At 34.1% G+C, this 17,031-nt stretch overlaps 1 protein-coding gene across 4 annotated transcripts in view; it reads right to left on the reverse strand.

Moving 5' to 3' along the window:
* Positions 1 to 17,031, reverse strand: part of CENPK (centromere protein K) — a 64,662-nt gene that overhangs the window by 40,443 nt on the left and 7,188 nt on the right. For all 4 annotated transcript variants that reach the window (XM_077898023.1, XM_077898024.1, XM_077898022.1 and 1 more), the window contains exons 3-6: positions 15,804 to 15,953; positions 13,052 to 13,108; positions 8,365 to 8,437; positions 4,898 to 4,944 (exon numbers count right to left, since the gene is read on the reverse strand). In XM_077898023.1, coding sequence (XP_077754149.1) covers positions 4,898 to 4,944; positions 8,365 to 8,437; positions 13,052 to 13,108; positions 15,804 to 15,920 — 294 coding nt within the window. In that variant the 5' untranslated portion in view covers positions 15,921 to 15,953. The remainder of the gene's footprint in view (positions 1 to 4,897; positions 4,945 to 8,364; positions 8,438 to 13,051; positions 13,109 to 15,803; positions 15,954 to 17,031) is intronic.

Genomic DNA, 17,031 nt, shown 5'->3' on the forward strand with positions numbered 1-17,031 from the left:
CAGTAGAGCATGAGATTCTTACTCTTTTCTTTTTTTTTTTTTTTAAGATTCTTAATCTTTAAGTCATGAGTTTGAGCCCCATGTTTGGGGTAGTTTGCTTAAATAAACATTTTTTTAAAAAACCAAGAATATTGAATTTTGTCACTTATTCTTTCTGAATTCACTAAGATGATCAAATGTCTTTTTTTCTTTTCTAATCTTTGATATAATGAATTATAAAACACTGATGAGATAAGTCTTAAAAAATTGTAAATAAGCAGAGACCTACATAAACACAGAGATCATACAGGGCTCATGGGTCTGAACTGAGACTCAGTCTGTTAAAGATGTCAATTCGCCTCAAATTAAACTACAGAATCTGGGCAATCTCAGTCAAAATTTAGTAAGTTTTTTATAGGACTGAATGATCAGCCAACTCTATATGAAAATATAAAACAATATTGAGAAAAAACAAAAAAGAGAATTCATACTATTTTATTTCAAAATTCTAAAACTTCAGTAAATAAAACAATGTGGAATTGACATAAAGACAGAAAGACAGAAAAAAGTAAGAGAAATAACCAAAATGAAAAACAAATGGAGTCGAAATGGATCCACACATATATGGTCAGTCAATTAATTTTCAATAAACATGCAAAGGAAATTCAAAAGAAAAAAAATAATTTTTTCAACAATTTGTGAACACCCACAATTAGTATTTATATGAAAGGAAAGTTTATCAATAACTCATTCCATATAAAAACATTAATTCAAAATAAATCATAAATGTAAAACTTTGAAATTTTTAAAGAAAACATTCAAGAAATCTTTGTGACCTTAAGTTGGGCAAATATTCCTATATTTGAGCACAAACCTTAAAAAATACTTGATAAAACACAATTAATCAAACTGGAAACTTATGTTTTTTAAAAGACACTGTTAAGAGAATAAAAAGATAAGTGTGCAGGAGTTACCTGAGCAAGGCAAGGTGGCACAAAATGCACATTACCAAGAAAGGCCTGTCTTTAGGTCAGGTTCCTTGTGGACTCCTGAAGGATGAGCTCTGAGGCCCTGGAATATATGTCTGATAAGAATGTTTATGTAGGGGTGCCAGGATGGTTCAGTGACTTCAAGCCCCACTTGGGTGTGGAGGCTATTTAAAAAAAAAAAAAAAGTGTTTATGTATGCCTGGAGCCTTACATACTTGGTACCAGTTTGATTAGAGAGTTTATTCTAACTATGTGATTTTTGGTAAATGCAATTTTGCTCTGGAGGGCTGGAGTGTGAATAGGTGAGTTCAGTCAAGGAGGCCCCTGATGCATGGTGACTGACTACTGATAAAAACTCTAGACAAGAAGTCTGGGGTGAGGTTCCTTATCTAACAAACGAACAAACAAAAAGTTCCTTTTTGACAATACTTTGCACATGTGACACTCAGCTGCAAGGAGAACTAAATCCATCAACTCCACTGGGAAAGGACTCCTACAAGCTTAGCCTATGTGTGTTTTCCCTTGCTCATTTTAATCTGTGTCTTCTCACTGTAAAAAACTGTAATTATGAGTATAGCTTTTTTTTTTTTTTTAAGATTGATTTATTCATGAGAGACACAGAGAGGGAGGCAGAGGCACAGGCAGAGGGAGAAGCAGGTTCCCTGTGGGGAGCCCGATGCGGAACTTGATCCCAAACTCGATCTCAAGACCTCAGGATCATGACCTGAGCCAAAGGCAGATGTTCAACCATTGAGTAAATCAGGTGCCCGAGTATAGCTTTTCCGAGTCATAGCCCATCAACAAAATGAGTGGACTTGGGGAAAACCCTGACAACAGCTGGCATCAGAAGTGGGATTTTGCTATAATGACCCTGGCTCGCCAAAACACAATGAAAGCACTCTGTGGGAAAAAGAAGGATAATGGGGCAGAGAATGATGAATTTGGCACCTAATGTTTAACCAGTCAACAAAGATACAAGACAACAGCCACACCATGATCAATAATTACAGGTAGATACATAGTCAAAGGAATTTAGAAGTGACAGAAAAAAATTCTCAAGACAGTTGCCTAACTGGATACATAAGGAAATACGAAATAATGAGAAAGAGAAATAAGCTAAATGTTCAATTTCTGTTATTTTTATCAGTAATAATTAAAATGAAAGCCGAATGTTAAGACCAATGTTGGAACTGCATCAAGTTTGGATTTCAGCCAGTTCAAATCAGTGCTGATAGTCTAAGGGCTGCTACCAAAGGGAAACTTACAGTGGATCATTAAGTCATGTATCATTTATAATTCATATTGAAAATTTGATGGCTCTTTTCAACATAAAAAAGAATACGAATCTTTCATTCTGGGAAAATGTTCATATATTATTTATTGTTCTATTATTTTAATTTTCCTTTTCTTTGCCATCTGTACTCTGTAGGAAATTTCCATTACTATAATTACCTACATTTTTGTGTTTATTTCAGGTATCATGTTTTCAATGAGAAAGGCTCTTATTCTCTGATTGGTCCTTTTTAAAATAACACCTTCGTTGAGATATAATTCACAAACCATACAGGTTACCACTTAAAGTGCATAATTCACTAATTTTTAGTGTACTTGTATAGTTGTCCAAACATCACCACCATCTATTTTAGGATATTTTCATCATCCCAAAAGGAAACCTGTTAGCAGTATCCATTAGCAGTCATTCATCACTTCCTCTCCAATCAGCAACAACCTACTTTTTCTGTCTCCATGAATTTGCCTATTATGGACTTTTTATATAAATGGAATACGATATGCAATCCTTTGTGACTGGCTTCTTTCATTTAGCATACTGTTTTCAAGATACACCTGTATTATGGTATATCAGTACTTCATTTTCTTAGACAATAATATGTCATTGGATAGATACTATTTATTTATCCATTCATCCACTGATGACATTTGGGTTGTTTATTCTTTTTGGCCATTATAAAAAATGCTGCTATGAACACTCATGTGTAAGTTTTTGTGTGGATACACACTTATTTTCACTTCTCTTGGGTATATAGCTGGGAGTGAAAATACTGGTTCAAATGGTAACTCTGTTATCTTCTGAGGTACTACCAGACTGTTTTCCAAAGTGGCTGCACCATTTTATACTCCCAGGAGTAGTTTATCAATGTTCTAATTTTTCCACATCTCCACCAGTACTTGTCATTGTCTGTCTTTTGATTATATAGCCATACTAGGAGTATGAAGTCGTACTTCTTTTAAGTTGGCATTCTGTTATGTTATAAATATTTTTTTTCAAAGATTTACTCATTTATTTGAGAGAAAAAGAGAGCACAAGCAAGGGGAGGGACAGAGGGAGGAGAGAATCTCAAGCAGACTCTCCACGGAGTGTGGAGTCCAACAAGGGGATAGATTTCATGATCCTGTGACCAGGAGGAGAGCCAAAATCAAGAGTTAGATATTTTTATTAAATTCTTTGTTCCCTGAATTGTCTCTATTTCCTTAAAGTTCATCTTAGTCAGTTGTTTTGAGTTTCTGCCTTTCCATTTGGAGGCATTCACAACAAATGCTCATGACAACTAGCTGCCCACTTATGTTTAAAACTCAAAAATAGGGATCCCTGGGTGGCTCAGCGGTTTGGCGCCTGCCTTTGGCCCAGGGCGCGATCCTGGAGACCCAGGATCGAATCCCACGTCAGGCTCCCGGTGCATGGAGCCTGCTTCTCCCTCTGCCTGTGTCTCTGCCTCTCTCTCTCTCTCTCTCTCTCTCTGTGTGTGACTATCATAAATAAATAAAAATTAAAAAAAAAAACTCAAAAATACTTAAAACCTTGTTTATGAATGGCATTTTTTGATGTACACCAACCTTGCTTTTTCAATGGGAATCCTGTATATTAACATTTATAGATCTTTTTTTCTTAAGCCATTTAGATTTTCCAGAGAAGATTCTTTTATCTCCAGTCTGAGACTATTTTATACTAGATTACAAGACTTCCAGAGAAAGAACAGGGGAAGGAGCTGGTACTCCTACCACATAGTATAAACATATTAACTTGATCTTTCTGACTTTTGACTTGCACACCAATCCTACTAAACACCCAATCTGGTATTCTTGCGTCCAGAACCTCAATAGTTTAATGTCTCCATATCCTATACCACCAGTTTCCCAAGTGCTTGATTAGAAAAAGGTCTAACAGTCTATTCTTTTGCTGTAAAAGAAATCTTGTTTTTAGCTCCAGACTTGAACCTTGAATATTATAGTACCAGATTCCTTCAAATCCCAAGACTTCTTTCAACTCTGTAGAGCAGATAATCTCTTTTCAGTCCTGTCTCTTGACACACAGATACTTATTTCCTTCCATGCATTTTACATTCTTGTTTACAAATTTGTTTGACCTAATGGATTTACACCTTTTTTTTTTTTTTAAGATTTTATTTATTTATTCCTGAGAGACACAGAGAGAGAGGCAGAGACACAGGCTGAGGGAGAAGCAGGCTCCCTGTGGAAAGCCCGATGTGAGACTTGATCAGGATCATGACCTGAGCCAAATGCAGACGCTCAACCACTGAGTCATCCAGGCATCCTTGGACTTACACTTTTAAAAAATGTGTTTATTGACATGTAAGTTAAATTCTGAGAACAGGTGAATATTATGATCATTTAACTATGTTTAATGCTTTTGCTTTTATTATGAAAAGTTTAATCAAATGAAAATTAAATTTAAGAATAAAGTTTACATACTAAACGCTAACAAGAGTTCTGATATACAAATTGGTGAGATGAAATTCAAACCATTTAAAATATTCCATTCAATAAAACACAAAATCAAAATAAAAAATTTATATGGCTTTTAAGTGGTTTCATCCTATTTATGTCACGAATCCCAAACACTTCTAGTTATAAGCTAATAAGGGTTACTACAGATTCATTAAGTGACTTACCTCCTCTTTTCCTAATGTTACTAGAACTTCTTCATTCAGTGAAATTACTGCAGAAACAAAACAAACCGAAATTATATATATATATATATATATATATATGCTTTCTTAACTCTCAAAAATAAAGAATTTGATTTTTTGATTTCTAAGATACCTCTATATTTTCTTCTTTAACATCTTATACATATATAACCAACTTTAATTTTAGACAAACATGACATTTATGCATTTTTTAGTTTTATGCCTTTTGTCTTTTTAATCCCTCAAAAACAAAATTAAGAATCTATACTGTGTCCTTTAAATATTTCTCTCTGTAATTATATGATCCTATGCATATACATGTAGATGTACAGATAACGTACATCTTGATTACAGCCATGCTAGGCGGTATGAATAATACATTGTACCTGTACATTACCTGTTTCATATATGCAAGGGTTATTCATTTTGGTATTGCTGGTTTTAAAGAATGGGATATCATACACATTATTCTTATTTTCACTAAACAAAATCTCCAAGGAAATCCTTTCTATTCATCTTATGTAAGTCTAATTCATAATTTTAAATCACTTCAAAATATTCTACAGAATAAACATACCATATTGTAGTGATATTAATACTGACTGAACCTAACTTTTAGCCACAAAAAAACAATAATGGTGTAAGCAATTTTTTAACATATGTCTTTACGTGCTAGTGCTTCTATTTCTTTGGGATAAATTTTCAGAAACAGAATTTCCTAGAAGGAAATACATATTTTTAATTTTAAAATAGAATGCCAGATTCTTTTCTAAAAAAATTCTATTAGCAATTAAGAAACACCAAAAAATATAAACTCTTCTAAAATTTTTGCCAATTTATGAGTATAAACTAATGTTTCAGTTTAATTTTGTATAGCAAAATTACTATTATTTTTTAAGATTTTATTTATTTATTCATGACACAGAGAGAGAGAGACACACAGAGAGAGAGAGAGAGAAGCAGGCTCCATGCAGGGAGCGTGACATGGGACTCGATCCCGGGTATCCAGGATCACGCCCTAGGCTGAAGGCAGTGCTAAACTGACGAGCCACTGGGACTGCCCAGTATAGCAAAATTAAATCCTTATACTTAGAAAAGTTCAATCTTTGTACTTTGTTTACTTTTCCTAATAAAGTACTATTTAAAATTTCTCAAATAATATGCTACTGAAAACTTTCTAATTTATCTGCTATTCTAGAGGGACAAGACAACTGACCGGAAAGAGCTTCCCACATGTGCTTCATAGGCCCTGTATCAGAACTGATTATTGGCAGCTCCAGGATGGCTACCAAATCATTTCAACAAAAATGAAAAGGATTCTAAGAACATAAAGTTATAATCTCCCTCTTGGCCAGTGTGGCCATGAGTAGTATTTCCTATTGATTCACACAATCATTTCAACTCATACAATATAGCAGCTTCTAAGAATATAAATATATTTTAAGTCCTTTCAGTGTGGCAGTCTATGGGACTGGCAACCCCAAGCAAAAGGTGTATTTGGCTTACGGATCAGCCTGTGTGCTTGGTGTTATCAGTACAAAACATGTATATAAGGGATGATGATAATAAGAAAAATAAAAATTGAAAATTTCCTGATACATAGCATCAAAACAAATAAAATACTTAGAAATAAATTTAACCTAGGAGGCAAAAGACTTGTATGCCAGAAACTATAAAATGTGGCTGAAAAAAATTAAAGATACCAACCAACATAAAAATATCCCATGTTCAAGGATTAGAAGACTTAATATCGTTAAACATCAATATTACCCAAACTGACCAACAGCTTCAATGTAATTTCCATCAAAATCCCAGTATTTTTGTAGAAAATAGAAAAAAATCCACCCTAAAATTCACATGGAATATCAAAGGAACCCAAATAGCCAAATAAGTCTCACATTTCCTAATTTCAAAATTTACTACAAGGCTACAGTAGTCAAAAAAGTGTGCTGCTGGCATAGAAATAGACATATAGACCAATAGAAGAGAATAAAGAATCCAGAAATAAATCTTCACTATATGGTCAAATGATTTTTGACGAGGGTGCCAAGACAACTCAATGGGGGAAAGAACAGTTTTCTCAACAAATAATAATGGGAAAGCTAGATAATACACATGTAAAGGAATGAAGTTAGACCTTTAAAAAATAAAAAATAAATTAAAAAAAATTTAGAATAGCATGTAGAGTAGGAAGCAAAAATTGCTGAGCACAGTCCTCTAGAGAACAGCAAATTTTTTTTTTAAAGATTTTATTTATTTATTCACGAGAGACACAGAGAGAGAGAGAGAGAAGCAGAGACACAGGCAGAGAGAGAAGCAGGCTTCATGCAGGGAGCCGATGTGGGACTTGATCCCGTGTCTCCAGGATCACACCCTGGGCTGCAGGCGGCGCTAAACCGCTGCGCCACTGGGACTGCCCAGAACAGCAAATTTTAACAGCACAGTACGAGGCCTTTGAGATGCTCAATGTAATCCTGAGGAGGCAACAGGATATACAGTTTAATGCAAATTAAAGACACAACTGTGTACACACAGCTATCAGAAATGCCAAAATGTGGTAGTAAAAATGTGGAACAGTGGTAGATACAGATAGATTCGATATACATATATATATATGTGTATATATATATGTCTATATGTATATATAGACATACATATCTATCTAATTGAACTGTATATATTATATAAAAAGTATGTATATATTTAAAATATAAAAAGTAGTTAAAATCAAGACTGTAGATGAAATTGTCTAGAAAGAAAATGAAAAGAAGAATCTCAACAACTGGGATTAGAGAGCGATAATCCTACACAGAAAACTAAAATGGGAATTGGGGGGAGTTAAAGGAGGCAAATGGGCAGGAGAAAGAAGTGAGATGCTAAAAGAAAGAGGCACAGTCGATATAAAAAACCAAATACATACATATATTTGACACAGAAAAAGTAAGCTTTCATAATAGAAAAGTATTTCCTAGCTGGGTATTTTAACTATAGATTTTTAAGCCATTTTCTATTTCTTGACAAAAGGCAAATATATAGCTGGCCCCTGCTGGACAAGTCAAGAGGCAACATACAATCTATGTGGTCCGTATGTAATTAAGTATCGAAAATAACTTTTCTCTTCTACCAGTTAAGTTTCATTCATTAAGATACGATTTACAGTTTCTACTGAGCAGGTAAGATAGTGTCTGTAAGGATCAAATGATGGTTATAATAAGGTCTCCATAACTTATGATTATTATAATGCCACAAATATATATTTACCTATAATAATAAAATAAGCACAAAATTATGTATATAAATGAAAGAAAAACTTAGGCAATTGCAACCAAGCTAAATGGATCTTGTAATACTTGTAATCATTACATTAAATTGCCACTAAAAAATAAAAATAAAAAAAAATTGCCACTAATAGGTTTACAGAAATATAAACCTAAAAATAAGAACCTTACTTTCAGGACTTTCTTTCTGCCATTGACTGAGTTCAGCAGTCAAACATTTAGCTTGCATAATTAATAATGACAGCTATATAAAAAAAAAAAAAAGAGTATAAAACAGTTATTTCTTACAGAATATTCACACATGCTCATAGATTAAAGTATAGACATTTTTAATATTTTAACACAAGTTCCTAACATAAATAGCTAACATAATAGGCATCCAAACTATAAAAATTTATCACTCTAAACAAAATTCTGCTTTAAACCATACTAATTATAGCTTATAAATTGCCTGTTATACAAATGATATAATCTTTAAAAATGATTAATTCTACTTTACCACTCAACCTAAAATAAAAGGATATAAGCATATTTCTTTTATTTCCTAAATTAATATTACTTTAAAAATATAGGAGTGTCTAGCTGGTTCAGTCAGTAGAGCATGGGCCTCTTGACCCTGAGGCTGTGAGTTCGAGCCCCACATTGGGTGTACAGATTAGTTAAAAATAAAATCTTCAGGGGCACCCGGGTGGCTCAGTGGTTGAGCATCTGTCTTTGGCTCAGGTCCTGGGATTGAGTCCTGCATCGGGCTCCACACAGGGTGCCTGCTTCTCCCTCCATGTCTCTGCTTCTCTCTGTGTGTCTCTCATGAATAAATAAATAAAATCTTTTTAAAAAATTTATTATTACTTATTTATTAGAGAGAGAGAGAACAAGCAGGGGAGGGGGGAGAAGGAGAAACAGACTCCCTGCTGAGCAGAAAGTCCAACTCAGGGCTCAGTCCCAGGACCCTGGGATCATGACCTGAGCCAAAGGCAGACACTCAGGCATTCCCCCCAAAATTTTAAAAAATACATATATAGAGACAATTATAAAATGAGATTGGTTCTACAGGTTATTTATAAAAATCAATTTTGCTACACAACAGTTTAAGATGGTATGTTCCTGATATTAACTGTAATTCATACAATCTAATCATTGTAATTTTGATAATTAACAAATCTATGTGATAAATCTCTGCCTGATTAGATTATTAGATTGAAGTCTAGGGACGCCTGGGTGGCTCAGTGGTTGTGTGTCTGTCTTGGGCTCCGGGTGTGATCCTGGAGTCCTGGGATCCAGTCCCACATCAGGCTCCCTGCAGTGAGCCTGCTTCTCCCTCTGCCTCTGTCTCTGTGTCTCTCATGAATAAATAAAATTTAAAATAATAATAATAATAAATAAATAAATTGAAGTCTATGTATATTTAAAGTTAAATTTCAGTACATTTTTTATCACCTCTATATACTTATTGGTAGCCAGATAAAAAACGCAATGGGTATTAATATTTACACTAAAAGAACAAGTACTGTCTTTCTAAGTAATATTTTTAATGATTTTATTTATTTATCTATTTGAGTAAGAGAAAGCACACAGCGGGGAGGAGCAGAGGGACAGTTGAGCATGAGCTCAACTCAGGGCTTGATCTCATGACCCTGAGATCATGACCTGAGCCAAAATCAAGAGTCGGATGCTTAATTGAGGGAGCTACCCAGGTGCTTCTTAACCAATTTTTATGATACAGAGAGCAGGTGGTTCAAAGACCTTGCTCCGTATCACATCATTGACTGTTAAATAGAGGGAAAAACATCTAGTGTATTTCAAAGTTTTATATAATTACATAAAAATGCATTTACAGGTATTTAAAATTTTTACCAAAGGAGAATTTAACATCATTTTCTTATAGATATTAAATATGAATTTAAAAAGTCTGTTGTGAACTATAAAGAGATTTCATAAATGCTAATTATAACTAAGAAGAAATAACAAATTCTTAAAAAGTAGTATCCAAACTAGGCAAAACTATCATCACAATAAGTTGGTAACACTTTTTGTGAACATACTAAATTGAAATGCATAAAATAAATATTAATTTTTTAACCTTTTAAAAGAAAGCAATTTCATACGGTTCAACCTCATACTATGCTGATGACATACAGCTCTTACCTTCCCAAAGCCCATCTAAGGCAAACACCCAAATTATTTCTGACCTGCCAAATAATTAAACAATACTTTCTAAAAAATAACAGCAGTATTTCTAAAGTGACTTCTGTGAAATTTGAGAATTCTTTCCATTTTCTAATTTAAAATATCTAACTTCTTGCTTTAAAAATGGATTGAGTTTTAATACTGAAATTTTAAAGCTAATAGGTATGCAAAAAAGAGTAACTAAAGCAACCTTGAGATTATTTAAAAGGTCTGCTTACAAAGCTGGCTGGCCCTTGGCTGGTATCTGGGAACTTGTATTTTGAGATGGTTCCCACCAACTTATTAAGAGTGACTCATTGTGTCTGTACTGTTTTCACAAAGAATAGAACTTAAGCTGAGCACCTGCTTTCCTTCTGGAAGTCTGGTATTTTGGCAGAGGGTGCCTATGTGACTGGCCCCCACAAAACACCTTGGTCACTGAATCTCTAATGGGGTTCCCTGGTAAAAAAAAAAAAAAATTCACACTGTCACAACCCTTTGGGGGCAACTAAGCACATCTTGTGTGAAACTCTGATAAGACAGAACTCCTGAAAGCTTGTGTCTGATATCCTCTGGACTTTACCCCATGGTCCTTTGCCCTTTGATGATTACTCTGTATCCTTTTAATATAATATATCTCAGCCATGAATCTAACTGTACTGAGTCTTAGGAGTCCTCCTGTGAGTTACTGTGAGACTTGTGAACTACTCCTGGGAGTAATCTTTGGGATTCCTTAGATAATCTGATTATTGACTATCTAAGGATACTGATTCTTTACAGCTATATAAGCACTTCCAGCAAAGCCAGTTGTTTGTTTGGATCATTGCATGAAAATCATTCAAGAAATGTATAGGCCCAGAGCCCAGTGATTCTGATTCAGTAGGTCTTAGTTTCTCTAATATAAGAACCACATTTCCCAAAAAAACTAGATGACAGTTTATTTACTATATAATCCTATTTCAAATACAATATTCAGTTTTACCCAGTACAAGAGAACTTTATTTTATTGATAGATGCAAAATGTTTTTTTAAAAGATAGCTTCATCCTTCATCACTAATTTCTAAAGACCTGATATAATAGGTACTTTCAAAAATGACAAATTAGTTTTTTCCCCTTCTTTTTCTCTCTCATTCTCATTCAGTATTATTATGCTCATAGATTCTCATTTTCTCATATTGTTATAATCAATCAAGGCCATTATTCCTTTTCTTGTTCAAATGATGTTAAATTTGTGTTTTTCTGGAACAGTGCCTAAATCTTTATTTTTCATAACTTATTTTTCAAATTAGACACATTTACACTGAGTAGCACTAAAAGGAAATTTAAATTTCTAATAGCTACATGTAAGCTTGATTCCAGTCTTAATGAAAAGGAGTGGAAGAAATACAAAAGCCCTCAAAAAAGCTTCTGCATTACACCCCACTCCACGAACTGATGGCTTCTTCTCTGCTTCTGAGTTCACTTGTCTGCTGCTCTCTGTGTAATACACCATGAAGAACACGAACCCCCAACTGCAGCTTGCTGGCAGCAGACACAAGCATACACCTTCCTCACTTGCTGCCCTTATAACAAATTGAACCAATTTTTAAATGTAAACTGTGGGATTTGGAACTCAAGAGTACCTTCAATTGGTTCTTACGTCGTCTGACATTCTACTACCAGTTTTAAGAATTTTCTTTAGAATTATTTGTGTATTTGACTTTGTTCTTAAAATTAACACTAAAACATTTTAAATTCTTCATATGGTCAAATATATGTTGTCTTTTATAATATCTAGTTATCTACTATTAGCTAAGAAGTTTGCCCTGTCCCTAGACTGCACAAAGTCTCCTGACTTTTAAGATTTTTATGACAATCCATCTAGAATATATGTATATATAATGAAAGACAGAGGTCTTGGGCAGCCCGGGTAGCTCAGCGGTTTGGCGCCGCCTTCAGCCCAGGGCCTGATCCTGGAGACCCAGGATCGAGTCCCGCATCGGGCTCCCTGCATGGAGCCTGCTTCTCCCTCTGCCTGTGTCTCAGCCTCTCTCTGTATCTCTCATGAATAAATAAATAAATTCTAAAAAAAAAAAAAAAAAAAAAAAAAAAAAAAAAAAAAAAAAAAAAACAAAACAGACAGAGGTCTAATTTGGTTTTCTCCCAAATGGATAACTAATTGTACCACTATCATTTATTAACTAATTCATCCTTTTCCCACAAACTGGAACTACCATCTTTGCCATATTTAAACTTTTTAATCTGTTGCAATGATCCATTGGTATATTCTTAAACCAATTCCACAGATCTTTGTTTATTAAAATGGATATCTTAATCCTTTATTTCAGCATACAGTAAAATCAATTAAGGGTCCACATACAGTAAAAAACTGGCTACTAATCTTAACACAAAGTAGGACAGTATGTGTTCAAATTTTTAACAAGGTGTTATCTGATTTACATTTACTGACTAAACAGTTAAACATGTGTAACTGTTAAAAGATAATGAAAATATTCTTATTTATTTATAATAGTTTATTCAAAAAGTATTTAGAATACTTCCCTAAGTCAGAAAATAGAGAATTTTCCAAGTGATTAAGCATACAGGTATCAACAAAGCTATCATATGTGGGTTTAATATGGATGAATAATATTACCCAAACCAAAATGAGTTAAACTTACCTATTTTTAGGAAGAAAAAAAGGATTCATACCTGAGCATTTGAATCAGTGAGTGTCTCAGTTCCAACAAGTGATAATTTTTTCTGACACTTGATTTAAAAAGTAAATAAAACAAGTTACACACTTGAAGCTTTTATATATAACAGATAATTCCCTTTCCCTTTTTTATACAAGTCAATTTAATATTTATTTAAAATAATAAATACAAATAACTGATACACGAGAAGAGTTTATGTTCCTCACTTTCTAAGCAAGTGGATTAGGAGGGTTACCAAACAGGTCCCGAGATGAACATATCAAAAGTAGACGTAGATACTAGATTCTATATAGAACAAAAAAATGATCATAAGAAATAAGGAAAAAGAAAATATAAAATAGGTATGGTGAATTAGAAACTAGATAATGGAAAAATAGGAAATAAGAGAATAAGAAGAAAAGTACTATAGAAAAATAATGGAAGAGGTAGCAATATAGTTAAGATCATAAGAAAACAAAGCCTTCAGGAGACACTGTTTCTATGCCACCTTTAAAAACTCACAACTATTAATAGTGATTATACATGATTGAAAATATGGATAATTTAAATTTTACTTGTGTGCTTATTTCTAGTATGCTATCATTTTACAAAAAAAAAAAATTTTTTTTTTTTTTTTAATTTACGTATAGGTGTCTAAGGTAGGTGGCTCAATCGGTTAAGCTTCTGCCTTCAGCTCAGGTCACAATCCCAGGACCCTGAGATCAAGTCCCACATCAGGCTCCCTGCTCAGATCCTTTACCCCTTCCCCTGCTTGTGATCTTTCTCTCTCTCACACTCCCTCTCTCTCAAATTAAAAAAAAAAAATTAAAAATTAAAAAAAAATAAACAAAAAAATAAAGATGTATTTATTTGAGAGAGTGTGAGGGCTGGGGCAGAGGGAGAGGGGAGAGAGAATCCCAGCAGACTCCAAGCTGAGTTCAAAGCTCAACATGAGTTGGATGCTTAATCAACTATGCCACCCAGGCACCCCCTAAAATTTGTTGTGTTGTTTTTTTTTTTAATTTTTATTTACTTATGATAGTCACACACACACAGAGAGAGAGAGAGAGACAGAGACATAGGCAGAGGGAGAAGCAGACTCCATGCCCCGGGAGCCTGACGTGGGATTCGATCCCGGGTCTCCAGGATCGTGCCCTGGGCCAAAGGCAGGCGCCAAACCGCTGCACCACCCAGGGATCCCTAAAATTTGTCATTTTTAAATTCCAATTCCTATACTGAAAAAATACTAAAAAAAAAAAAACCAATTATACACATTATGTTGAAAATACACAAATATAGAATATCAAGGATTTATATTAAAAAATAATTTTAAAAAAGGAAAAAAAGAAAATCAATAACCTGCCTGATCTAAAATTTTACTGTGAAGAATGGGATGCGGGGACACCTGGGTGCCTCAGTGGTTGAGCATCTGCTTTTGGCTCAGAGTGTGATCCTGGAGTCCTGGAATCGAGTCCCACATTGGGCTCCCTACATGGAGCCTGTTTCTCCCCCTGCCTTTCTCTCTGTCTTTCAAAAATAAATATATAAAATCTTAAAAAAGAAAAAAGAGTGGGATGCAAAGTCTATGGCCTGTATCATATATTACGCTATTTTAAGTAGAAAAAACTTTTATCAACATACTATATTTTATCAGAAATGATTATATCTCACTAATTCAGAAAATGTACATATATTTCAAAGACATTTTCTAACTTAACTCATATTTTCACTCAAACTCCATAATTACATGTTCTCTCCACTTCTCTATTCTCTATCTTAGGGAATGAACCTTACCAACCTCGTAGTGGCCCAAATGAGAAACCTGAAAGTATCCATAATTTTCCACCATATCACAATTAAATGTCAAGTTCTTTAGGTTCTACCTCCTTAGTGTCTCTTGAATCCTGCTATTTGCTAGGATAGGATTTAGCCCTTTGGTACTGCTTATCAAAACTAGTACTAGGGCCTCTTAAGTGCTCTTTCTACCTGTAGTCTAAGTCTCCTATATTCCATTTTCTTCAAAACCACCAAGTAATTTTCCCAAACTATGCATCTCATGCAACCTCTTTCTCTAAATATCCTCATGTCTCACTTCCTTATCTCTTTCATGGTTTTTGCTCAGTTGTCAACTTATCAATGACCTTAAATAACCCCATTATGTAAAATTACATTATCCCTGCCCAAGCACTTCCTAGTTTCTTCCCTGTCTTGCTTTCCTCCATAAAATTATTATTTCTGCTCGTATTGGGGCACCTGGATAGCTCACTTGGTTAAGCATCTCACTCTTGGTTTCAGCTCATCTCATGATCTCAGAGTGCTGGGATCAAGCCAAGCCACACTCAGGCTCCTCTCTCAATGGGGAGTCTGCTTGAGGATTCTCTGTCTTCCTTTCCCTCCCCCCTTCCTCTATTAGTCCTCTATCAAATAAATAAATAAATCTTTTTAGAAAATTATTATTTCCACTTATAAATTATCATTTAATATAATATAACGGCTACTGCATCTATTAAATGATAATCTCCTTGAGCGCTGGGACTGTCATAATTTCTCCTCTTTCTATAGCTCATCTGGCATAAAGTTTATTGAATAAATGCTTACAGGTCTAAAAGCTATATAAATATTTATCATATAATATAATGGCTTTTAGGAACCAACATAATTATTTTTCTTGAGTCTACTATTGAAATAGATTTTAAATCTTACAGTAATTAAAAAAATAAATCTTACAGTAATTAATACATATATCACTTTTATTTCTTGGTACTTACTCCTTCCATATCTTTCCACAGTACTTCACATTCTTTAATAAGTTTTTCTTCAGCATCTGTAATGTCTTCCATATCTGTAGTGCTGTCTGGATCTAGATCTTGCTGATTCACTGACATGCCTAATAATTCTTAGCCTTGTAAGAAAAACAAGTAAAAAATATTTATTTATTTAACAATACGTGTTGAACACCTATTACTTGCCAGATACTCACCTAGGAACTATACATGTAACAGTGAACAAAATCGGCAAAAATCCCTCCATACCATGGAATTTTATTTTTATTAAAGATGTCTATCCCACAACACTGAATGCAAATCAGAATAATCCACTCCACCAAAATATTTATAATCATGTGGAACTTAAGTTTTATACCGTTTAATCAGACTTACCAACAGAGAGGTTTTAGATAACTTAGAGGAGATATGTCATGTCCACAGACTGAAGAACTCAATACTGTAAAGATGTTAATTCCCTCAAGTTGATCTATTAAATCTTAATCAAAACTCTAAAACCTTTTGTTTGCTTTTGTGGCATGTGACAAGCTAATTCTAAAGTTTATTATGGAAAGGTAAGGGGCCAAAACAGCCAAGACTCTCATGAAGAAGATGAGAAGACTTGCTTTACCACCAGATGTTAAACTTATTATAAAACTATACTAATTCTTATAGCGTGGAATTAGCACATGGATAGGCAAACTGAACAATGGAACACAAAAAGAAAGCCTTTCAGACTCACACATTTATGGACCTATGATAAAACACAGGTGGCAATGCAATTTTTTTTTTTTAACTTTAGTTATTTCAGAAAGAGAGAAAAAGATAGTGAGAGAAAGCACCAGCCAGGGTGGTGGGAGACAGGGAAAGGGAGAAGAAGACTCGCTATTCAGCTCCAATCCCAGAACCCCAGGATCATGACCTGAGCCGAAGGCAGACACTCAACCAACTGAGCCACCCAGGCGTCCTGGAGGCAAGTCAAATTAAAGGGATATAAGAACAATCCAAATCAGGATATTTCATGTACCAAATTGTCTTTTATTTTTTCCATGTATAATTTGGTCTTCTATAAGAACTTACTCATTCCTTTTAATTAACTGCATAGTATTCAGGGACAGAGGATAGGGGGTAAGTCTAGATATATACCTCAATCTTAACACTACCCCAGCATTCCTCAAAAAATCCAAAAACAGAAATGATAAAACAGAACATGAGGAAAACATGGAGACATTTT

The sequence above is a fragment of the Canis aureus genome, chromosome 5 (genome assembly GCF_053574225.1).
Source record: "Canis aureus isolate CA01 chromosome 5, VMU_Caureus_v.1.0, whole genome shotgun sequence".
Lineage (NCBI taxonomy): Eukaryota > Metazoa > Chordata > Mammalia > Carnivora > Canidae > Canis > Canis aureus.